General features: G+C 34.1%; 2 protein-coding genes across 5 annotated transcripts in view; one reads left to right on the forward strand and one right to left on the reverse strand.

Moving 5' to 3' along the window:
- The window catches only part of ry (xanthine dehydrogenase rosy), a 359506-nt gene that overhangs the window by 201582 nt on the left and 130981 nt on the right, over nucleotides 1-26943 (forward strand). The gene's annotated exons all lie outside the window — the stretch shown is intronic.
- LOC122408786 (uncharacterized) lies at nucleotides 13274-16266 on the reverse strand. 2 transcript variants are annotated; one of them, XM_043415822.1, is made up of 5 exons: nucleotides 16158-16266; nucleotides 15884-15935; nucleotides 15331-15467; nucleotides 14059-15245; nucleotides 13274-13977 (listed from the first exon to the last, which is right to left on the reverse strand). In XM_043415822.1, exons 4-5 carry the CDS (start codon nucleotides 14390-14392, stop codon nucleotides 13274-13276), a joined length of 1038 nt encoding a protein of 345 aa, XP_043271757.1. In that variant the 5' UTR covers nucleotides 14393-15245; nucleotides 15331-15467; nucleotides 15884-15935; nucleotides 16158-16266. Both variants share the same exon structure in this region, with proteins under 2 accessions (XP_043271757.1, XP_043271758.1).

A 26943-nucleotide genomic window follows, 5' to 3' on the forward strand; every position in this document is an offset into this window, starting at 1 on the left:
ATTACGTCACTGAAAAGGTTGAAAAAAGGCTGTTCTCTTTAAAGGAATCGTTATGAAAATCAGTAAGGGTGTGCGATAGTTCGAGTTTACAAATTCTTCCAGACAACTTGAATCATATTATTCGAATAGTTCGAATATTTCTAATCGCTTCATAAGTTGAGTGCACTACCGTCAATTTGCAATATGTATTTTCCTTCTAAATTTTGGAAAATATTAAGAAATATTTAAAAAAAATTTTACTCGGCTTTCCAGTAATTTCAAAGCTCGTACAGTCTTCTTTTCATGCATAATTATGTTAAAATTTACATAAAACATAATAGAAATAAACTTGCCAAGGATTTCTTGTAATTATTTTTGTAAAATAAGAATTTATAAGATTTGACAAACACACCCGTGCAAAAAAAAGTGATTTGTTCTTGAACCGGTCCATCTATCTCTATGGATATCGCGTATTTTAATGCCCTGAATCTAAATTGAGCGAAATCATGTCTATGATAGATTCACTATGCAGTTTTTCGTGCCATTTTTTTCCATTTGCCAATTCATTGCATGTAGAATTTATTGTAGGCATTTGTATATAATTTTGTAAGGCTCATGCGTGCTAATCTTACTTACAAGAACATTTTTCCTGTTTTTTTGAGGTTGAATACAAATGTATGCACGAATGAGATTATTAGACAACGGATCTGGATCCTGTACATCGAATAATGTGAATTACATGCATAATTGACCAAATTCTAAAAAAGTTTCCTCATACCAATAAAAGTGATTTTTTGCAAATTTTACTCGTTATTTCCAATTTGATAAAATTCAAGAATCTACAAGCTGATGACACTCCAGATTCAGATCCAGTACATCGAAATACACGAAAAACGTATTTGACCTAGGTCAATATAACTATTTCCGTATTTAAAATAGCATTTCCCGTTATTTTCAACGATTCTTAGCGGTTTCTCGCCATTTACTTAAAATTTGGCGAATCTACAGACTCTACAGAATAAAGCCAATGGTCGGGAATTCCGAAAAATCGCTATTTTGAGTATGAAAAAAGTTATACTCATCCACGTGAAGTATGTTCCTTGGGTATTTTGGGTGGTGAATGTGAACTAGTGTCTTGGGCCCGTATTTCTTAAAATTTTATCGAACTTGAAAAAAAGGGTTAGGAATGGGAAAAATGAGCAAAAAAATCGCAGTTAGAAATATGAGAAAACTTTTTTAGATGTGGGACAAGTATGCATGTAATTCACGTATTTCGATGCATGGGAACCAGATCCGTCGTCTAATAATCTCACTCGTTTGCATTAAATCTCAAAAAAACAGGAAAAATATTGTTGCAAGTGAGATTAGCACGGATGATCCTTGCAAAATTATACACAAATGTCTACTACACAAATGTATCACTACGATATACTTACACGTCAATTTTCCCCGTTCCGATCATCAAAATTTATAGATATTTCATTTTATCGACCGTGGACAGTTTATCATAGTATCGAGCTCTTTGCTTTTCAATTGTTTCCGTACGAATAGAAATGTGTCAGAGTATGGAAATGGGGGGAGAGAGATATTTTGGAGCTGAGATGTGTCACAATTGAGATTTAACGGCTTATACACTGAGAAAAAAATAATGTTGATTCAATAACATTGATGTTATTGAAAAAAAAAAATTGATTCATTCAAACAAAGGTTTTTCGATCGAAATGAATTAAATATTGCTTCAAAGCAAATGTAATTACTGTCGATAGCACGATGATATTAAAAATTTTCATTGATTCAACCAGACATTTTGTCTATTGAATAACATATGTAGATGAATTAATAAAATATTGAGTTGTTTCAAAAAGTATGTGATTTTAAATTCGAACACGTGATAAAAAAATATGTTGTTGGAATAACAACACATGCATGATTCAGCCAAGTAAATAGCTCTAATCGGGCTTGAAATATATTGTTTTTCGGATCTAATAAATGTTTTCATTGAATTAATTCATTTGATAAACAAAGTCATCAATTTTTTGATAGCATTATTCATCACAAAAATTGAATGTGTTATCAATTGAAAATGTTAAATTGTATAGTTGTTACTGTTATACTACATAAAGACGCTGCCGCGTCTCTAGATAAACATTAATATCATTAAACCACGAAAATGGATAATTTTGTCGTGCACTTTGAACACGCAATAGTTGATCTAATGAAACCGATTTGGTTAATGTAACTACATAATTCGATTTATATAGATTACTTAATATTTTTTCAACCCAATCACAAATCGATTGTTACAATCAATTTTTTTTTTTAGAACTTATACACTGAAAAAAAAAATTAGTAATTCAAACTCACCGAATGCCATAAATGAAAATGCGTGTTGAAATTGATCAAATTTATAGTTAAACTTGAACACGTAATAGTTGATATAATAAAGCCCGTTTGGTTGATGTAACCACATAGATATATCAATGAATTACATCATATTTTTCAATCCAATCACATTTTGATTGTTATACAATCAATTTTTTTTTTAAATTATCTCACTTATTCTATTTATGCGATTTGATAATTGATCGAAGTATATACAAATATAGTGTGAACTTCATATTTATTCATTTGAAATAGATATTTATTTGATTCAATCTAATATACGTTTGTTTCAGTGCTCAGCGTTATCGTACCGAATACAGATTCTGTCCTTATGAGCAATTATTTTGTTCGATTAATAATATCAAGTACTCGGACAAGAACATCTGCTATTTAATGAAAAAAATATGAAAATTAATGAACTACATTTGGCTTTATATTCATTATGATTGTAACGATCTTACATTTTGGTGGCGCTATTGAATTACTGATTTTATTGAATTGTATGCTATATTTTTTTGGATCAATTACTTTTTTTTCTCAGTGTAGTGGTATATAAAATTCGAGATATTTCCAACGAATTGATTTCGAGTGTAAATAACAGTGTGAAACTCTTGCGATCAAGAGAATCGATAGAGTCTTTGAACACGTACATTGACAGCTATGCCTGTCGTTTTCTATTACGTGAGAAGAACGTTGTACTTACCTCATTTTTGATGAATGAAAAATTCAATGTATGTCCAAGAATTCACACTGTCCGGTACTTGTAACACACACAAACACACACACAGAAAGAGACAGGGACTAATTGTGGATTAGCGTAAGATGGCACGACAGAGAGACTTGAAGTGTCACTATTTGCGGTTCGGAATTTTCGCGAGCCCGCTTGCTCATATCGCAAAAGTAATGCCAACCAACGCGATTAGGAGTAGGGAGATTTCTGAAAATTAATCTCGTTATGTAGGGTATTGTACTCTCTGTTACAATAAGGTGTACACTTTGCTGATGTGTACAATGATATGAGGCACTCCTTATTATAAGATTTCCCTGTGCAATATATTTGCATTTGTGACTTCGTTGCAATGAGCACATGTTGTAGTACCCATTACAAAACACTCATGTTTTTTTTGCAATTTTTTGGTCGGTATTTTCTGAGTTATCGATTTTTTCAAGTTTTATTTTTTATTTAATTGTCCTTAACATTATGAAAAATTGATTGATTTGGCTGTTTTAATGTTTTAATTCTTCGTTATAAGATGTAGTTTTCAAAAAAAAAATTGAAACAAGTATTTTCTGGAATCATCTTCGTTTTTTATCCAATTTTGGGTTGAAACCCCGTTCTTAAGCACCTGCGGGTACTTCAAAATTTTTTTTTACTCCGAAAACTCGATTTATTTCGAGAATTTTTAGACCTAGTATCATATATGGTGGGCCGACTATTTCTATTATTTTATGCGCATTTATGAAATATTCAAAAAATCTTCATTTTCTTGGAAATACTGTGGAAAGTATTATGAAGGTACCACACGAGGTTATTGGAAAATAAATAAATTTCCATGAAAAAATTTTTATTCAAAATACTAATATTTATTAACTCCTTCTTTGTCGTTGAAATAGTATATATAATTGCTCGTCATCGGTGGCTAAAAATTGCTTCACTTTGATGAATTCATCTCTGTGGTGAATTACACAATGCAATTTTTTTAATTCCCTTTACTGTTCTTGCTCATAAATATAAAGACTGCAGAGTATTTTGTTTCATACTTCATTATCGAAGAAAATATTTGAGAAATATATATTAAGAAAAACAAACAAACTACAATCCTGACATATACGGGTAAAGCCACTGAGTAGGACTCGGAAATTCAATTGAGTCTTTCTGAACGGAGAAAAATCCATTATAGTAAAGCGATTATTAATTTTCGATGAAGAATAAATACATCTACTATTTGAACGACAAAAAAAATTGATGAACATATGTGTTTCCATTAACAAAATAAAGAATTTTCGAATATTTGAAAAATACGGAAAAAATAGTAAAAGTAATTGGCCCGCGATGAGAATAAGCCTAAAAAATTCGGAATTGAGTAAATATTTTGTTGAGATAAAAAAAAAATGGAAGAAGCCACACATGCTTGAAAATAGAGTTTCAACACAAAATTGAATTAAAAAAACGACGACGTCATGAGGAAAGATTTTTTTCAAATAACATATTGCAACAATAAAGATGAAAAGACCGTCCAAATGGATCAATTTTTTGAAATTTTATGGATGATTGGAATAAAAATCGTCGAATTTGAAAAAAACAATCTCAGCAACTATCGACCAGAAAAATAAAAAAAGAACAAAAATCACAGAAGTGTTTCTTGATGAGTACTGAAACATATCCTAATTGCAACGAAATTGCAGATGCAAATTCATGTCATAGATAAATTTGATATGGAATGCCCCATACTTTCAAATAATACTTTCGAACTGTCTTGAAAAGAGGAAGAAGTATGTTCGAAATTAAATATCGTTATCGAGAATGTTGGGAAATTCGACAATGCTCTGCGTTGCTGGCATATTCCGTTTATACAATGGCATAACGACCAATTATTTTCATCATGAGGTTGTCGAAAATGGGTATCATTGTTGCGGTCTGGCATTGTTTGCTATAACATTTTATTTAATATCCATACAAAACCGAAAGCAAATAGAAAAAAATGTGGCCGTTGACTGGAATAAAATTAGTGAACACCTTTAAATTAATCGTCGACTATTCGGTAATTTAGAATTAATACTACGTGGTGAACTGGCATTTCCGTGTCAAATCTATATATTAATGATTGGAATCGATCTCTTCCGAATTGGCTGATTTTTTGTCGGACGTTTCCTTCCTTTATAAAAGAAAGTCCTGCCAAAAAGAAAAAATTGAAAATTGGTTTTTCGAAGGTTATGCGAAATTTCAATGTTTACAATTTTACGAATTTTTCAAGGTTGTTTTCTGAATACCAAGAAAACTATTCTAGTGACAAAAATGGGATTGGGTCTATTTCGAAGGGGGTATTTGGGGCTATGGAAAAAAAATATTGTGCAAGAAATTTTCAAACAATAATGAATTTGCAGAATTTTTGAATTCGCGAAATCATAAAAATGAAAATTCAGTATTATATTTTTTACACAATTTATAGACTCAATTCCAATTTTGTTACTAAAATGGTTTTCGAGATATTAAAAAACAATCGTGAGAAATTCATAAAATTGTAAAGTTTGGGATTTTACGTTACCCTCGAAGAGAAATTTTTCAATTTTTCCTCGATGCTGGGACTTCGTTTTATAATAAAAGGAAATTTCTGACAAAATATCAATATTGGTAAAAAATTTCCCATATGTACGACTTTTCGATGAAAATGCCCGTGAAGACTTCATTCTTTGCAAACATTGTAAAAATCTGACAGGATTTGTACAATATCAACTGACAAGACGATAAAAAACCAATTGAAAATGAATCTGATAATGGCACAACAACGTTTCCCATTACCCTATGTTTTGGGGGATTATGCACCATAAAAATTTCTATAAAAAAATTTACGAGGAGTTATATCTTGTCCACAAGTTTCGAGATGATTTTTTTTTTTTACAATGCAAGTGTATATTTCATAAGAATTTTGCGTGAAATTTTTATGAAAAAACGTGGAAATGTCATATTTTTTAAAGAGGCCAAAAAATAATATTGACTTATCGAATGGAAAGTTCGAAAGGTAAATATATAGAACCCTCAAAGAGTAATTATTAAAATTATTGGCATCGATATATAACGAAATATTTGAAATAATTTGAATAATAATTTTGTCAACTTCGAAAACGAAACAGATTCGTTGTTCTCGTTCTTACTGGTAAGATAATCACGAATAATGCAATTAAAATTAAAAGTCATATATTCGAAAGTGTTTGCACTCACCCAATTGCTCAGATAACGCAGGTCGTAGCGTGTGAGCTTCGTGACGTACGATGATCCATGTTCGATCCTTGGTGAGAAACGTGCATTTTTTTTTTTAATTCTCACGTGTCAGTTACGTTTGTTGACACAATTCTGCAAAGTATCATTGAGGGAGACATGCCGAAACGAATGAACCTTAACCATAAAAAATATTATTTTGAAAATATGTTATCGTTTTGGAAAAGATGATAATGAAAAAGATTGGAAAGGAAAGAAGAGCATTATAAACGAGCTCACGGGTTTCTGGATTTTTTAAATATAAAATCATCATTTAGCCTGGTTTGCACGTCACGGTGAAATCACGAAAAAGTCGATATGCTTCATCCATGACGGTCGAAAAAAATGAAATTGCGGCAAAATTGCACCAACGTGACGTTATAGGCGAACGCCACGTGAGTGCGCAAATCTAGCGCAATGATGCTTCACTTGCGATGGAGGCGGTGGAGCGAGCACGGACGTCGAGCTTCGTTTTTCGGCCGCAGCACCGCGCAGAGTAGAGGCGTTTCTCGTACGCGCATCGTACCCCTACAGGTTATATATTGTCGACGCTGATTCGCTTGAGTTGTCTGGCTTCTGGCCGACCACCACGTACCCTGTCAAAAATTCTTACGAGTTTTTGACGCACGAGAGAGTGCTGAACTTTGTTGCGAAATGTTCAAACACCTTTGTAACATTTTTCGGTTACTCTCGAAAGGCATTGCCGGTACTGTTTTTCAGTTCTTCGGATGCCTCGCATTTTTAGAATGAAGCAAAAATTCCCCACTCCTCAATTTTATGAATTTCAGCCGGCGTCGTTTTAAATAAACTACTAATGAATTTGCAAATAATGCATTTGCAAATTTTTTTATTAATACTTTGACACGCAGATTTCTATATCAATCTTTAACGCGTATTGGTATCTTCTTCTCACCTCACACTCTTGTAATTTATCACGTTTCAGTAGTTAAATTTTTATTAAGAACGAATCCGAGATCAATATTTAACGCTTATTGTTATCTTCTTTTCTCACCTCACACTCTCGTAATTTATCACATTTCAGTAGTTAAATTTTTGTTATAAACGAATCCAAGATCAATATTTAATGCGTATTGTTATCTCCCTCTCTCCTCACATTTCGTAATTTATCAGGTTTGAGTAGTTAAATTTTTGTTAAAAACGAATCCGAGATCAATATTTAACGCGTATTGTTATCTCCTTCTCACCTCACATTCTCGTAATTTATCAGGTTTAAGTAGTTAAATTTTTGTTAAAAATGAATCCGAGATATTTATGAAATCTCACGCTAGAATGTTGTTAAAATACAACGCCAGATTTGCGCCACGACCTGACGCTAGAATGCTGGTCAAAAGTAACGTCAGATTTACGCCACAAACTAATGCTAGAATGCTGGTCAAAACTAACGCCAGATTTGCGCCACAACCTAACGCTAGAATGCTGTTCGAACGACCGCTCTGAGTAACGCCATCTTTGTGCAATTAATGCGCCACGCGCTAACGCCACGTTGTAACGCAAAGAACGCAGACATATGGTCCGGCAACCATCGCGTTTCTAACGCCACAGAATTGCAAAATATGACGCTACTCTAGCGCCATCTTGGCGTTCGGCTCTTTTCAACGCCACGTTTGGCTATCGGGGTATAGGTATACATTCCGGGCATATCTGTTTTAATGCGTAACTACTCGATAACTCAGCAGAAGAAAATTTTGAAAAAAATTGTGTCTTCGCACTTGATGTTGAAGAACATTATCACCAAATTTGATCAATTTCTTATCATTTGACGAGTGTAACCACCCTCCTTAAATTCTTTCAATTCGCAATGAATATAAGCTGTTGAAGAAATGAAGAAAAAAAATTTGTTCAGTACAAGAATCGAACCCGAGATTTCTAGCTACGGTGCACTGATCATAACCACGACACTACCATTAAACCGTAAACTCTGAACCACAAAATCTACATTTAAATTGTGAATCAACGCTTACTGTTTAAATTGAAATAATCTGAATAGAATTAATACGAACATATTGAAGTCTCTTTTAGGCTTCAAAGTATTATGTCAAACATTTTTGGTTTGATCCGATAAAAAACAAAAAAACATCTAAACAATGAGGGCTCGAACTCTCGCTCGATGACCCGATCCCATATGACTCGAGCGGAAACACCGCAATGACCGGTGACGTCGCAGTGCGAACTTCACGCCGCCAAGCGACGGATTGAGTGGCAGAAAGTTTGTCTTCAAGCCGCCCGTAAGAACTGGACTTCTATGTACGTCTGAATTCGTTGGCGAGAGCCTCAGGCCAGCAGACGTCAGGGCTGCCAATGTACTTGTCCCGAGACTCTACCGAGTCTCTTGATAGTCTCGACGAGAGCCTCAGGCCAGCAGACGACAGGGCTGTCAATGTACTTGTCCCGAAGATAAGTTCAAAGTTCCCAGTCGTAAACACATCCGGGATGGTCTCAATACAAGACTGTTGAGGAAGATAAGACACTTTGTGAACTTTTGCCATAATTACGAGATCGTGATTGATTTATTTCGATGTGTGCTCCCCAGGAAATTTTCTTGGTTGTAAGCGACTTGATGGTTCGATGGAACGCTGTCAAACTTCGATTTCTTCGATTTCTGTGTTTCTCTTTCCTCATCTCCTATGCTTACAACGTCGTTCTGGGCTCCACAGACCCAAAAATGTACTTCCATGCATAAAAGTAATAAAATAATTAGGAATACTTGAATGAAAATGTCGCCATTGCTCTGGATATAAGAAGCGTAAACCACAGTAATTTGTTTTGGGGTTCGAACTTGGAAGTGATGCTTCCGCATATTTTTTTCATAATGAGACGAAACGTTTCGGATTCGGTTTCTTCGTGACTATATGTCCTCTTAAAATTTCTTTGAATTCTGTTTTGTCTGGTCTTGTCACTTGTCACACTCACAACATGAATTATATATAGGTTATGTTCGTCGCTAAGCGTCACAACGGGATTTTGAAAACATTTGATTTATTCATTTCTCGGATAAACAATAATCAAACAAATGTTCAAAAAATATTATTTGTTTCAAACAAACGATTCCGATTCGATTGGCGTTTGAAAAAATCAATTTTGGAACAGTGGTGGCTAATTTAACGCTATTTTTGTTTCGTTTGTTTGTCAAAAAATATTATCAATCGTTTAAATTAATCAAACATTTACAAACTAACGACAAACATTCATACTGAATTTAAAAAAATGGCAGAAGTCAAAATCGAGGGGCTAATTTTATATAGCTGTTATGTGGTTAGAGATTTTTTAATGGCAGAAATGTAATCATATTATGAAGTTTTGTGGTAGAGTTGTGGCCGAATGGACTTTTATTTTTGGTAACGATTTTAATAGCTCAATTTTCACGGTTAATATAGTTATCTTTTTATGAAAGGTGTTGACCTGGAAAACCCTACCTTACCAACAAAAGTGGAGATTGTGATGTACACGGATAAACATTTTATGTGGTGAAAATGTTTTCTGGTAGAGATGGTACGTGGTTTTTTAATTTATAAAATGAATTATATTCATTTTGGTAGAGTTGTTACGGGGTAGTGATTTATCGTGGGAGACGACAAAATGGGGCGACGGCAAAAATGGGTTATAATTTTTATTATTTCGATCGAGCAAATGGTGTGCAAAAATTGCATTTTCAAAATTAGCCTCTCTTTCTCATGCACTCACGGCTGCGATATACCTACTGATCTATGCTCTTACGCCAATAGTCGAAAAGCTGATGACTGAAATGATCAGGTAATTTTATCATCGTTAAAACTCAGACATTAACTTACCTGAAGAACTCTTATGCGAAAACTGCCGACTTGGCAGGTCACACTTGGTGGATTCAGGTGTTATGGGGTGAGGAAATAGAAGAAAAAGTATCATCATCAGTTTTTATTTCACGCAACCACATTTTCCTTGCTTTTTTGGGCATGTGAACAGGATCCAAAGCATAATGAAGATCGGTGGAAAAATGTATAGATATATAAGTGTTAGGAGTATTTTTAACGTGTTTTTACCAACCGATTGATACAAATAGTATATTACACACCTAGGGAGAGAAAATAGACTACTTCAAACCGCGGGCAGAATTGTCGCCAGAGCCGAAGGCGAGGATGATAAGCACGCGGTTTGAGGTGGTCTAATTTCACTCCCGTGGAGTGTATACGATTTTTCTGTCCGACGCAGGTCGAATGCGGCAACTTCGGCCCGGAGGACAGAAAAAATTTTTTGGGTACATTATTAACATAGCTCAACACTTTGCAACATAGCTTAATTATGATACTTTTAAATGTTTTTTCTCCCCTCCCATAATACCTGAATTCATCAGTAACACCTTGCAAGGTTAACAGTTTTCTTATAAGGATACTTCTGGTAAGTTAATGTCTGAATTTTAACAATAATAAAATTATCTGGCCATTCCGGTGGTGAGCTCTTAGACTACAAGTATTAAAAAGTAAATGTTTGGCAGGGAAACTGAAGACGTGCAGTGTATTTGAGGCGTTCGACGCCAAATCAAACACTTTTCAAACACGCATTTTTTATTGGAGCCATTTCTTTTCCTCAAAAAGAGCTCTCTCCAAGGAACCCACCTGATTTATTTCAATTTTCATTCTAAACATTTCTGTAAGCTGCGGTATTTTTTAAATATCTTTATTTTTTTTTTTAATTATATATATCTCACAAGGAAACATAAGGAGGTCGACCCCTCCGATTTTGATCTAATTTATATATGTTGTAGTACATTGGAAACTAAGAGACAGGTATTTTTTTTATCGGCCCATAAACGGTTTAAAGGGGTGAAAAAAACCCCCGAAGATGGGTACCTCACGGGGTGGTTTCTCAGTTTTGCATATAAGCGCTTTATGTATTCGTATGAAACCTACGCTAAAATATTTATATTGATAAATCATCGGAAACGCACCCAAAGCTTTCTAGGGGAAAGGGTTTTTAAGGGATGAACAACCCCTAATTCGAAAATTTTATTTCGTACCATAAAAACTATTCTTCCGATTCGAACGGTACCAACTGCATTTTGTAGAGGTCGAAAAATTAGTCGATACGTGTTTCGGGGTTTTTCGGAAAAGCTCGCTTTGAAGGGAGTAAATCATCTCTTTCGTCGTAATACCTTATATCATTATAAAAACATTTTTATTCTCAATTATATTGTTGTATGGTAGCACAACCACTTATATATATTATTGGAATGTGTTCAAACTCGAAAATAAATTTACCTTTGACGCCACGTTCAGAAAAATGTAGAAAATTAGATTGAATTATAAAGAATAGTATGTATATCCATTAGGGTGTGCGGAAAAAAAAAGATATTTATTTTTTACTTTGCATCCAGCCGAAAAAGGTGATTCAAGGTGAAAAAAAAGAATCCCAGAAGGAGAGCTCACCAAAAAATTTTTTCGAATGGCGCTTTGCGTTTGAAGATTTTCCATAAGAATAACCCAGGAAATGATTGAGACCTCGGATCATTGTATCATAACTCTTCAGGAAAAAATCGCACAAAAACGACAATGATATGTTTTTATAGAAAATCGATTCCCCTACAAAAAAAGTCCGTATGAACATTCAGATTGGAGCAACCATTCTCCCCTATCACCCTTCGAAGTTGGATCGATAGAAAAAAAAATTTCATAAAACTGTCGAAATCAAATTTTTCGTTTCACAAACAAACTTCTAGGAACTTTTTCGTAGAAAATTACTTGCTCTTTTAGAAAATCGTTATTATTATTCGAATTTTATAATTTGAATAAATTTACTGATTATTTATGATTTTCATGAAATTATTGTAAACATGTTTCGTGCTTGGTTTCCATAGGATAACAATGATTACCACTAAAAAACTCTTAAAAATAAACTTTCCATCTCGTTTTCATTACAATTGGGTATGAAAAGAAATAATAAAAGAAACGACATTTATCAATAATCAGGTTTCAAAAGTTTTTACTTTTTGCCACGATTTTTTTTCACCCGGTATCAAACAAAAAATTACAAATGAGGGTAATTAACCCTTTTGCTTACACGAGGTGAGATTAAATAATACCCATTGCTATTTTTAAGTGTGCCCTTATTGCAATTGGAGTATTTTTGACGATAAGCTTGCATTATTTTCAATAAATATTGTAACTGCTCTTCATTTTTGGTCAATGAACCGTTGTAGGCTTTTATCAAAGCGATGCCATTAGCCATGTCATTGACAATTTTCAAATTAAAAAAAAAAAATCTAAGCAGCTTAAGGTACATACTGTATGAGCGAAACCAAAGATTTGTTTTTGAAACCGAACTATGTCATTTTACATGATATTATGCGTGTTCTCAATTAATTTGAAGAATATTGACCATTTTATAACGGAGATATGATTATTCGAAATTCTTTCGTTTTGCACGGAAACACATAGGGAAACCAAAATATTTGTAAATAAGAGGACTTTTCAAGCACTTTACAGAAAAGATTTCATGTCAGAAATATTTTTATTATATTAGTTGTTATATGAGAAACACGGTGTGAAAAAAAAACGTATGTTCACCATCGGGTAAATGAGATATTCGAGTATAAAGTACGTAGAGTGCCAGTAAAAGGTTCGTTCCGACTAGTCGACCATTGAAATTTGGCAACAGCGCTTTCATAGGAGAGACGACTCATAACCTCATTTCGGGCGGTCATTTTGAATAATTTTTATGAATATTTTCCATTGCAGTAGGTGAAGTACCCAATTATATACATGATACTACATGAATACGGGTGGGGCTCAAAAGTTCGAACGCCTAAAATAGCGAACAGGCATTCTGTATATCTATATATGCATATATAGATATACAGAACGCCTGTTCGCTATTCTAGGCCTTCTAACTTTTGAGCCCCATCCGAAGTGTAATAGGAAAAAGGAAATTAATGAAGAACTTTGATTACGGTTTATCAAATAATTTTTTTATTTGTGTTGCAATATTTTCAATAACTTTTTTATTTTTTGTTACACGAGGGCAGCCAGAAACATCTGATGCCAAGAGGACTTTTATAGCTTCTTCACCACCTTCGGAAAAAGATTTTTTCAAGTGCTCGATTGACAGCCCAGCTTTAGCCATTTTTGTTTTCATTCCCATAGAAATTCCTTCAGTAATGCACTCAAAACTACTTTTATTTAATTTTATTTTTGCAGTTTGCGCCTCAGCAAAAAAAATGGTGTTAATTGTTTTTGTTTCGGCTCGCAGTTCTTCGTTAGTAATGCCTGAAACTCGAACTATTTCCTCCAACATTCTTACGTCGACAGCTCCATTATGGGATCCAGTAGAAGCAGGTTCTCCTATTAAATCTTCGGCCAAAGTTGATAATCGGAAGGACTGCTTCAATTTAACCCTTTCCGGAAGCTTTTTTCTTAACGCCGGCAGGCTATCACAAAAACCGTAAACGATTTTTTGAAGCTCTGACAAAAATCCAAGATTCTGTACTTCTCCAAGTAGCTTGGGTGTGTCGAATCTATGGCCATTATGAGCTACGAGTATTACTGGACCTGGCATCAAAAAGTTTAGAAATCGCTGCATTGCAATTCTTCGTGGTACGGTCGCTAATTGCTGTCCGTGTAAATGCAATTCACCACCTTCAACAGTCAACCCTAAAATAATCAAAATTTTGTTTAAAAATAAGTAAAATTCAATACCAATGCCGACAAAAATCATTAACGAAAAATTCATACCAGTGATGATAGATGCCGCTCGAGAAATGTCGTTACTTGGGAGAATATATTCATTAAATTCATCGGAACCACGTTTTGCTGATATTTGAATTATTTCAGAGGACTTGTTGAGGCCCGTTGTTTCAAGGTCAAAATATATAAAGGTGCTTCCATTGGGGATTACTTCGTCTCGTAGAGGTACACAATCGTCAACGTCAACGATTGCGCTCAGCCCGCATCCAGATGAATAAGTAATGCCTTCTTTATTTTCAGCGCTGTTATTTGTTCTCTGTCGAGCCTGGAATAATTGTCGTCGTCTCCTTTTAGCTGGGATTGTCTTCGAAAATTCATTCATGGCTTTCCGCTTCTCGTCTTTTTTTTTCGAAATTCTTCAGTATTCTTCCCTGGAGAGATGTCAAGTTGCTTGTGGATATTAACGACGTAACCAGTTCCATAATTTTTCTGGCAAACGGCAGCAGCAACACGAAAATCATTCGATTCAGATCCTCCGTAATGTCGAGATTTTGGAGCTTTACTCGCGACAATTGTATGAAAAGCTTCGTTAGCTTGGGTGGAGCCACATGGTGCGAGTTTTTCGGCATTGGCGACGAATTTGTTGAAGATCGTTATTAGCGTGGCCTTCATTTGCGGATCTGTAAGACCTTTTCCTCCCGGTAACAACTTGTGTTTGAACTTAGCCGGATCATCTTTGTACTTGCACCATGTTCTGCTACAGTTGTCGTGATCATCAAAAGCATGCGGAATAATTGTAAGAAGACCCGCTCTCACATTTTCAACGTTGTTCTTATTTTTTTTTAATACGCAACCGAAACAATATTTCATATAAGCGATGACTTGACTGGGAATTCGTATACTCCACATATCTTTAGAGAGAGTGCACGTCGCATGATTTATATCCGATTCTTTTTCGATGCGATGTTCCGCTTCACGTCGTACATTGGCAATAGTAGACGAATCATCGTCCCCAATAATTGTGCTAATTTGAACACGCTCTTCTTTCAACATCGGATTTTTAGTAATAATTTCAACTACTATTTTTGGCTCCATCGATTTAGAACTGCCTGAGTGATTCACTCTACAATCGTGATCAGTCCGATTATGCCCTTTTTGACAAAGAACGCAGCGTTTATTTCGTGTAGCGTATCCCACAACCTTGCCGCTCAAAGACCCAATTGCAATTCCGTGTCCTGTAACGACCAAAATAGCAATATAGAATCTAATCTTCATTCTGGAATTCTGATAACGAGATTGAAATGTCACGTCAAAAAACACCTGTGGAGCTATTGTAAGAGCGACCGGACCCTTTTTTTTGCCAACCGACATCAAACGAAACTTTTATCTTCGTTGGAGAACGTGGAACTTCTTTCAGATCATGTTGCCTTTCATTATGCTCTTCCGCATTGTCGAAACTGTGGGAAAAAATTCGTGTAGAGGGAATGTGCAGAAAATTATTTTAAAAAGCGAGACAGTGTTGAAAATAGTAAATCAAGCCACATGCGCAGTTCACACGCCTCGCATATTATTTTCAAAAGCAAATATCAAGCACATATAAATTCCAATAGTACCAAATGTCACCACAATAATCAGTGTTAATACTGTTAATAAAATAATTTGCGATTTGTAACCCGTGCTTAAGTAACAGAGATAAGAATATGTTGCCACAACCGCCGTCTTTATATGCTGAAAAAATAGTCGTCAAAATAACCATTCCGAACGAGCAAGTAAAATCGGGTCCACTCCAAAATATAGTTACATCAAAATACAGCCCAGCGTGGAAAATAAAAACTGAAACAAAAATAGAGCACTCTTTCTTTCTGAATATTACTTGTAGTTTCTCGATGTATCGTTCATCTATCCAGAAGTCGCAGAGCGGCAATCTAAAAACACAGAAACTCAGTTATTTATAACAATAGAAAAAGGTGTTGATTAGCGTATTCATAAAAAAAATCATCAAATTCTATCAATGACATAAATTACGACATGAAAAGGATAATTAACAGCTTGATACTTTATGCATAAATTTTAAATATTTCATTAATGTTAAGTATTTAAGGGGCCATAAAATTGTATTTTGTACAAAACAAACACTGTTATCCTACCATTCTGTTTGGGATAATTTTTTTTCCTGTCGTAAGGCATTTCTGCAGCTTTCTTTTGCAGTCTTCTCAATCGCTTTCCCCACGTATCGCTCATGACGTTTGATTGTACCGTCATCAATGGGTGGTACATTCAATTCGGAAAGAATGGTATTCAAGTGAGTTGCACCAATTCCACCATCCAGTATACCTAAGAATAGATTTTTCAAAACATAATGAATTTTAAAAAAGGTTTTTTTGTGTGCATTCTGTAGTCGGTTTGAATCAAATATGAATTTTAGGTTATAAACTTACCAATAGCAGCTTTTACGTTTACAACGTATTGTCTGGCACCGGTATCGCTTCGAAAAATCCATTTTGATGTATGCACGTCTCGAAGAATCAAACATACATGACATCGTATTTTAAAAACACTCGCGAGACCGATTTTTGCTTCATCAGCTATGTACCGAAACGACAGTGGTACGTTGCACTCACGACACCACATTTCACAACCCAAAACACCAATGTCAATGATACGACGTCCCTCAGGCACTTCATATGGAAACTCCTCTTGCACTTTTCTCCGTTTGCAGGCAGCAACTAAATTTTCTTTCCACTTTTCTTTTCTTTTTGTCGAGAATTGGCCTTGTTTATCACGCACACGCGGTTCAGGCGTCGCCATTTTTTGAATACTGAGCGTTCGGTGACAACGCTATTCGTGAAGTGTTAAACGACATTACCAACTAGTGAATATTCCAACGTTGCCAAATCGCGCAAGCAACTTTATATTCATTCGTGAAGCTTTATTTTCGGCGATTTCAACAGTTGGCAATAGCAAAAATGAGAATTTTTTATTAATTATTCCTCTAAGATTTGACTAATAAACCAACATTAAGATATTTTTTTGAAAACAATAAAGTCTCTGGAGCTCGTAAATACTACATTTACATTTTTTACGGATTTATAGAATTTTTTTTTCACGGACTGTGATTTGACTCCACTGGATTACAGTAGTTACCTTAAATAACTGGCATTTTCAGGCCATAAGTCCATATTTACCCTCAGAAAGTCATGGGGTAAATTAATTTGGTTGAAAAGGAATAAGGATTCTTGTGTGATGCAATAACTTATATCCTTTGAAAGCAACGTTTTGGAATCGCTTTTTTCAATGATTACTCGCTCTGAAGGAATTTTAGATTTTGCTCGAGATTGCAACATTTTAGCCTTCACACTCACTGGCACAGCATTGTCGAAAAGTGCATTGTTCGAATAATAATAACGATTTTCTAAAAGAGCAAGTAATTTTCTACGAAAAATTCCTAGAAGTTTGTTTGTGAAACGAAAAATTTGATTTCGACAGTTTTATGAAAATTTCTTTTCTATCGATCCAACTTCGAAGGGTGATAGCACGAGAATGGTTGCTCCAAGCTGAATGTTCATAAGGACATTTTTTGTGGGGGAATCGATTTTCTATAAAAATATATCATTATCGTTTTTGTACGATTTTTTCCTGAAGAGTTATGATGCAATGATCGGAGGTCTCAATAATTTCCTGGGTTATTCTTATGGAAAATCTTCAAACGCGAAGCGCCATTCGAAAAAAATTTTTGGTGAGCTCTCCTTCTGAGATTCTTTTTTTTCACCTTAAATCACCTTTTCCGGCTGGATGCAAAGTAAAAAAAAAATATCGTTTTTTTTCCGCACACCCTAAGGTACAGTTGTATATTCTTCGAGTTAGATCGTAATAAACATTGGAAGTTATCACCACCAATGCGCATCTTCACTGCAGTATCACGTTAACATTCCAGAGAATTACAAAAAGTGGTCTTTTTTACAATTATGTATCTTATTTTCAACTTTCAAGGGCTTCTACTATTTTTTCATTATACATTGAATACATATATGAGTAGATCCATTGGATTTCGCCCAATTTCTCGGGAGGGGTCTTTCGATTTTTCTCAAACTTAGGTACTTTAAAGCACCTTAAAAACTATCCCCAAATTTCAAGTCTCTAAGTGCTCAAGATCACGAGAACGAGCCTTATAAATATAAAAAAATGACCATTTTTTGCCTCTTTTTAAGATGATGCTTCACAAAAACTTTACGTTCAAGTCAAGTAATACTGGTTCCATTTCCTTTAGTATACCATCTAGATTATAGAAAAACGTGGTCCAGGCGTCCAGATCAAGAGGCCTTTCATTGTGATCACGTTAAGGTCGATCCCCTGCGACAGCCCCAACCAAAAGTTATGTACCGTTTGCATATTAAAAGGGTTGATAATTTGTTCGGATCGTAATCAATAACTTTGTAAAGAGCCTATATACGTACTCGGTGCCAGCAGATATAGTAAAAATATCATTTGCTTTCGTAAAATTTATTCTAAAAGTATTTTTGATCTGACATCGCGAGTAAATTTTTTGACGGAACCATCCGGGCTACGCTTCAACATACAGAAAAGGTTTCCTATACAGACGACATTCGCTTGTTCGCTTGCAAAATATATCGTATGCAGCCTAAACCTTCGTACTTCTCGAGACTATATCTGTCAAACTAGATGATCAATCACCTTGATTTTTTTTCACAATATCTGTGATATCCTGCTCTAGCTCCTCCTCGTTTTTTATAAACTTCCTAATTTTAGTACTAGCGGTAGAATTAATAATGTACTGTTTGCCTATGCATGGTCCATATGTTACGTGTTAATTGAGTCAACTTCAATTACATATATCTCGGGTTCGGGATGGTGAAGCTTGTTAAAATTTTAGAGAGGTGTTGTTCATATGTTAAACAATACGTATGCCAAATTTAAAAAATTTCCTAATTTAACTGTCTCGTGGAGGAACCACCTTAAATGAATTGAAAATTTCAATAAAATGACCATTTTCAAATTGATGCTACAGGCTTGTTTCTAGCTTAATTGACTTCTAATATGGCTCATTTTTTCCATTTTTTATACCTTTCAAGCGAGTCATGCCGAAAATTTCGATTGCGTGAAGAAGCCTAGAGAGATATCATTCCAAAGTTGGTCTTTTTCGAAATTTTACGAAAAATCGCGAACTTTGACCGTGCACCACGGATTTCTATCAACTCCGAAGTTCACAGAAATTTAGGTAAGAGTAGTTCTTCATATCTAGAAAGACCCATTTCGAGGAATTTCTTGGCCGGAACTTCCATCACTTTTTACAGCTTGCCGTTGATCACACAACTCCGAGTGCTTTGATATTGAAAAATGTATGATGCAGTGTTTCTAATTTTATTTTTAGGCTGTTTTAAGAAGTTTTCAGTACAGTCGTATCGAATCGAATATATATTTACCATACAAACAGCAGCACATTTTTTGAAAAATAGAAGCACATGCTGTACAAAGCCTTTCCATATGAATTTTCGTATTTAAAAATATAATTTTTAAAGAAAAAAATATTTTCAGCTCATTCAAAAGAACTATTTTCAATTGTGTTGAACCAGCTTTCACTTTTTATGAATTTCATCTTTGGACTTGGTTTAATACTTTTTTTTTCATTACGTGAAACTTAATCATTTTTCAATCGTGTATAATGTAGTTTGAATTGAGCTTATATGAAATATTAAAAGGTGCGTTAATATCTTCTCATTTCTTTGTATGGTAACAATAACGGTGCAAGGATGAGGGTGTAAGACCACTTGAAGGACTATGAACAGTGTGAAAGTTGGAATTTTAGGTTTTTTTAAATTTTATTTTATAAATAAAATTTGGTTAGATGGGTTTAAATAAAACCTTGTACATATCTTTTACACACTCAGAAGTACTGGAAAAATTTTGTTTTTAATTAGTTTCATGGTATTTTTTTGTATAATGGTATGTTGAAAATAGCACTCCTGGAGTCGGTGTTGACAACAAATCTCATAAATGGAACTTCTCAGGACGGAAAACCAAAAAGATTCTTAAAATATATGAGGTATTCTAGTCCAAATGTGTAAATCCGTGACCCTGGACCCTTTCGGATTTCTTTGAATTTTTTTACATGCTCACATTGAGTCCTAAAAACATCCTCATCGTAGTTTTAAAGTGTTCCGAACCTAGGGAGGTTCGGAAAAATTTTTTGTTCAGAAATGAGGGCATTTCTGAACAAAAAATTTTTCGATAAAAAACGTCATGTTTTACAAATCTGAAAAAGTTCTAAAAACACCGTGATAGTTTATAAAAAATTTTAAGCCATCACCCGCAGTGGGCAGATTATTTTTTCGGTGTTTTACAAGCTATTAACGTTCTTGAAATAGCAGAAATTTTCCAAATAGTTCACCCTCAGCCGATACTGAAATATTTTGGTGCACAATTTAATTTCGTTCATGATTTTCGAATAATCCAATACGAATTATAAACCTTAAAATGAGCATAATGGATACGTGATGCCTGAATAATGCTCCACAACATGATATATAGTCTGGAATTCTTTATGTTTTTTTAGGTATAAAAAATTCTATTTGTAGTATAATTAATTATAATTATTAAGTCAGATTAATTCACGAGTAATAGGTTTTTATCGCAGTTTGGGTGTGCGTGAAGGAAGTCATGTTACTTGAAGTTTGTTATTTGAAGCATGTTTTAGACCTGACATCACCAGCATGAATGCTGTTAAAAGCTAGAGACAAGTACATTTATGTTTTTTGAGCATTCACCTGTAAAATCATGGAAATCAATGATTGTAAGACTTTTCATTCAAGAAAGAAAACGTTTTCAAATATATACGAAAGTTGCCAAGTACATCGGATTACGAACATGATTATGATTCCATTTTTCAAAAAATGTACTGCTGTTTACATGGTAAATATATGTTCGATTCTATACAACTGTACTGAAAACTTCGTAAAATAGCCTTAAAAAAAAATTAGAAACACTGCATCATACATTTTTCAATGTCAAAGCACTTGGAGTTGTGTGATCTTCGGCAGGCTGTAAAGAGTGATAGAAGTTCGGGCCAAGAAATTCCCCAAGCGTGTCTTTCTAGATATCAAGAACAACTCTCACCTAAATTTCTGTGAACTTCGGAGTTGATGGAAATCTGTGGTGCACGGTCAAAGTTCGCGATTTTTCGTAAAATTTCGAAAAAGACCAACTTTGGAATGATATCTCTCTAGGCTTCTTCGCGCAATCCAAATTTTTGGCATGACTCGCTTGAAAGGTATAAAAAATGAAAAAAATGAGCCATATTAGAAGTCATTTAAGCTAGAAACAAGCCTGTAGCATCAATTTGAAAATGGTCATTTTATTGAAATTTTCACTGGACCACGTTTTTTTATAATCTAGATGGTATACTAAAGGAAATGGAACCAGTATTACTTGACTTGAACGTAAAGTTTTTGTGAACCATCATCTTAAAAAAAGGCAAAAAATGGTCATTTTTTTATATTTATAAGGTTCGTTCTCGTGACCTTGAGCACTTAGAGACTTGAAATTTGGTATTTGGGGATAGTTTTTAAGGTACTTCAAAGTACCTAAGTTTGAGAAAAATCGAAAGACCCCTCCCGAGAAATTGGGCGAAATCCAATGGATCTACTCATATATATATATATTCAATGTATAATGAAAAAATAGTAGAAGCCCTTGAAAGTTGAAAATAAGATGGTGTTTATTTGAGCAGAGTTTAGTATTCATACGTACATGATGTAAGCTAAAACTTGTCAGAGTAAAACGACATCTCTTAGTTAGTTGGAGATCTATTTTGGAAACAATAATGACTGGAGGTTTTTTCAAAAGCGATGAATGCTATATAAATCTTTCACGAAATACTAAACGTTAGAAGTTTCCGAAATGTTATACAGAAAAGCTCCAGTCATTGTTCAGAACCGTCGAAAAATCTGGAGCTGGCCAGACTACAACACCATCTTATACTTTTTTATTATCTGGAACAAAAATTTTTATAATTCTATGAGGCACTGGAAGCTTTGGGAAGATATATTGAAACACTCGAGTCAACATTCAGAATTATTGACTAAACTAGAAATGAGTATGACACCATCACATGGTTGAAGTTTCCTTTTCTCTACATTAATAAATGAGTAAACTACACGAATTTCTGCAGGCTAGAACTATTTGAAAAATTATACAGGAACACTCTAGTCATCATTTAGAATCTACGAATGAACTGGAACTGGTCAGACTACGACAACATCTTATATTTGAAGTTTATTTTGATCTACAACAAATATTTTTATAATTCCATGAGGCGCTGGAGGCTAAAAATCTTCAGAAAGATGTAGAGAAACACTCCAGTCATCATTCGGCACAATTCCGTAGATTGGAACTCGCCAGAGTAGGAAAGTATCTCGTGGCTGAAGTTAATTCTTTTCAACAATGATAACTTACTGAGTTTCATGAAACGCTAAAGGCTTTTACAATTAGTAAATTTATACAAAACCTTTCTAGACATCATTGAGAACCATTAAATAAACAGGAACTCATTAGAATATGACAGTACCTCATAGTTGAAGTATCCTTTTACCTAAATGGAAAATAAACTGAAATGATTAAATTTTACGAATTGCTAAACGCTAGAACGCTCCGAAATGTTATACAGGAACGTTCCAGTCATTCTTCCGAACCATTGAACAAACTGAAACTGGTCAGACTACGACAACATTTTATAGTTTTTTTTTACTTACATTAATCATTATTAAATTTCACGAAGAACTAAACGGTACAACTCTCCGAAATGTTATCCAGAAACGCTATAGTTATTGTTCAGAACGAATGAATGAACTGGAACTCATTAGAATATGACAGCATCTCTTAGTTGGAGTATCCTTTTACCTACAGTAATCATTTGTTAAATTTCACGAAATACTAAACTCTACCACTCTCTGAAATGTTATACAGAAACGCTCTACTCATTCTTCAGAACCATTGAATAAACTGGAACTGGTCAGACTATGGCAGCATCTTGGTTCAAGTATTTTTATCAAAAATAGTAATTTTAATAATTCCATGAAGCGCTGGAGGCTAGAACTTTGTGAAGATATATCTCCAAAAAGCGTTGGTACAGATACAGTCCAGTCATCATTCTGAACCATTGAGTGAACTGGAACTCGCACGATTATGACAGCATCTCATGATGATTAAAGTTTCTTTTTATCAACAACAATAATGTAGTAAATATCACGAAATGCTAAAAGCTAGAATACTTTAAAAAGTAATACAAGAACACTTCAGTCACTATTCATAACCATTAGATAAACTGGAACTCGTAAGAGTATGACAGCGTCTCGTGGTTAGAGTTTTCCTTTATTTATAATCATCGTTTATTAAAATGCATGAAATGCTCAAGGCTAGAAGACGTTGAAAAGTTATACAGGACCACTCGAGTCACTATTCAAACCATTAAATAAACTAGAACTAATTAGAATATGACAGCATGACGTTCCAGTCATCATTTAGAATCCGTTGGATAAACTGGAACTCCTACGAGTATGATAGCATCTCATGGTTGAAGTTTCTTTTTATCACCAACGATAATTTTAAAAATTCTGTGATGCGCTGGAGGCTAGAAATTTGGAAAATTATACAGGAATACTCCAGTCACTATCTCATCTGCGTACAATAGAATGTCTCGGTTGAAGTTTTATCTTATCAACAATAATAACACCGGCACACAAAACAAAACTGGTCAGTGCCTAGAATCTTACCCATCAACCTCTTCGTAATTTAGTCTGAAGAATCTAAATCTAATATTGGATTGGCTGATACATACCAGAAACTTTGAGTAAATTCCAAAAAACTGCAAAAATAGAAAAAAATCGCTGTTTCAAGCATGTTAAAAGTTGTCCTCGGACTTAATCGGGGATGTATTTTAAAATTGTCAAAAAAATGATTTTATAAAAAAAATACAGAACAATTCGAAAAAATTTTCACAAATCTTGAAAAAACATTATCTGTAAAAAAACTAATCTGTATCTATTTTTTAAAGTGTCAAAAGAATGAAATAACAAGTAAAAAATAAAAAACCGAAAAATCGCGCTTGAAATCATTTTGGAAACCGATGCCTCATTCTTCTTATTTGATTCGAACAGCCAAGTCAATTGAAAAAAATTCCATCTAATTTACGTGCACCATTAAAATTTATTATATCAATTCGAGGCCAAGTATTTTCTAATGAATTGAAAAAAGTTACCACTTGAGTTACGTGCAGCACTAAAATTTATGATATCAATCGAAGGACAAGTAATTTATGAGTAACTCCAAATTTCAACATTATGGAATTGTTCTAAGAAGCTTTTAAATCCAAAAAAAATCACATGCAAGCTAGTCATTTCTTACTCTATGGTGGCAAAGACTTATAAGAAAATCGATTCTTTTCAGACTTTCAGGAGTTTCTGATATTATTCACAATATTCGACGTCGATTGGATCGATACAAATTATGTTTAAATATGAGTTAAAAGTACTTGTCCGGCCCATCACTATTCATTCAAATAAAAATCAATCATAAAAAAACGAAATTGTACGGCAGAATCCGGTTAAAAATTTATTGACATGCGATTTATTATTAGTTTAATGTTCTTAATAATAGTATAGGTTAGTTATACCGAATGAAATTCTTTCGCTGGAAAAAGTGAGAAGTTCAAATTGCCGTCATTCCAATACCAACTGGGGAGTTATTTTTGGAAGCTTGAACATATTTAATGTGCAAAATGTTTTTTATTTATCGATGCACAATAACATCCCTTGTATAGTACAGGACAATTCGTTTCCATTCTTATTCAATTAGTGCAATTAAGGGAATATTACTTGAAGATATCTCTCTAAATTCGCTCTGCATGAATATTTGTGCTCGATCAGTTCTAGAGAAGACCTGATTTTTATTTGAATGAATAATTTTAATGGAAAGTGATGGGCCGGACAAGTACTTTTAACTCATATTTAAACATAATTTGTATCGATCCAATCGACGTCGAATATTGTGAATAATATCAGAAACTCCTGAAAGTCTGAAAAGAATCGATTTTCTTATAAGTCTTTGCCACCATAGAGTAAGAAATGACTAGCTTGCATGTGATTTTTTTTGGATTTAAAAGCTTCTTAGAACAATTCCATAATGTTGAAATTTGGAGTTACTCATAAATTACTTGTCCTTCGATTGATATCATAAATTTTAGTGCTGCAAGTAACTCAAGTGGTAACTTTTTTCAATTCATTAGAAAATACTTGGCCTCGAATTGATATAATAAATTTTAATGGTGCACGTAAATTAGATGGAATTTTTTTCAATTGACTTGGCTGTTCGAATCAAATAAGAAGAATGAGGCATCGGTTTCCAAAATGATTTCAAGCGCGATTTTTCGGTTTTTTATTTTTTACTTGTTATTTCATTCTTTTGACACTTTAAAAAATAGATACAGATTAGTTTTTTTTACAGATAATGTTTTTTCAAGATTTGTGAAAATTTTTTCGAATTGTTCTGTATTTTTTTTATAAAATCATTTTTTTGACAATTTAAAAAGAAAATATTTTTAAAGTTTTTTTTATGGATGGAATTATCAGCAAACGAGGGACCATCAATGTACTTGTCCCAACCTTTTTTTTCCTAGGGGAAGTTTATGGTTTGATATCACGTCTTTTTTCTCAAAAGTTCCTTATTTATGTTCAGTTGACTATAGGATTTTAGTTTAAATTTCTATGAATTATTTCTGATTTTCGTCTTATAACGTTGGTTTTCACGAAAAAAGACCTATTTTTCGTCAAAATTGTACTGGACATATTTCGTCACAGGTCTATCCTCGGACTTTGGCGATTTTTTTCCTTGTACTCTAATATGTTTTGTCAATCAGGAACACAAGAGCACGGTCGAAAGCGGGTTGGAGGCCGGGATATGATTTTCGGCTTATAACGTTGGGTTCCACTAAAAAACACTTATTTTTCGTAAAAATTGAACTGGAAATATTTCGTCACAGGTTTGTTCTTGGACTTTGGCGATTTTTTTCCTTGTACCTTAATATGTTTTGTCAATTAAGAACCGAAGAGCACGATGGAAAGCGGGTTGGAGGCCGAGATATGATTTTCGGCTTATTATCAAGAGACTCGGTAGAGTCTCGGGACAAGTACATTGACAGCCCTGTCGTCTGCTGGCCCGAGCTCGCCGAGACTATCTTTTCTCTGAATAAAACGATTCGCGGTGGTGGGGGTAAAATTGGCATGTCATTTTGTTCAATTACGAAACTCCTGAGTCATCTGAGGCTTTGAAAATTGAACTGGAGATTAATTAATAAATTCTCTTTCGATTCCACCCACAATCAGCATGATCGGTGGCGTAATTGCTGAGAAAAAACTTTGCACAGGCTCAAGATTATGCAAAAGTTACCAACACATTCTAGAATTTATGCGTCTATATTTACAACACAATCAAAGGCACTTTGATGCTCTCGAGTTTCTGATTGGTTGGATCTGACGACATCCATTTTTAAACGTTGTCATTGGTTGTTGAAAAATTAGTTGTTGATGATTGGAAATCTGACGTCAACTTCAGAACGTAGCACACGGCGCAGCACAGCTGGTAACAGCAGTCATAAATTCGATCGATATACATATAATAATGTACAAACCATGTGTCAGTTTTTGATCGTATGAACAGAGTTTCGACATTACGAAGTACGTACGGGATCAATAAAAAAATAATTTTCGTCATCTAAAGAAGTGCATATTACTATTTATTTTGTTATTTGTGATATATTAAACCGGTATCAAAGCGGCCGCGTAAATGTAGTCTGTGATGTGTGTGTGAAAAAGAATATAAAAAATGCGCGATGCATATGTCAACGAAACTTTTCAAGATTTCATC

Source organism: Venturia canescens, chromosome 4 (assembly GCF_019457755.1).
Source record: "Venturia canescens isolate UGA chromosome 4, ASM1945775v1, whole genome shotgun sequence".
Classification (NCBI taxonomy): Eukaryota; Metazoa; Arthropoda; class Insecta; order Hymenoptera; family Ichneumonidae; genus Venturia; species Venturia canescens.

Coding starts and splice junctions, on each gene's coding strand:
- LOC122408786 (XM_043415822.1), bottom strand. CDS start 14,392: ATGAATGAATTTTCGAAGACAATCCCAGCTAAAAGGAGACGACGACAA. Junction 13,978..14,058: donor AGCGGCATCTATCATCACTG/GTATGAATTTTT, acceptor TGATTATTTTAG/GGTTGACTGTTGAAGGTGGT.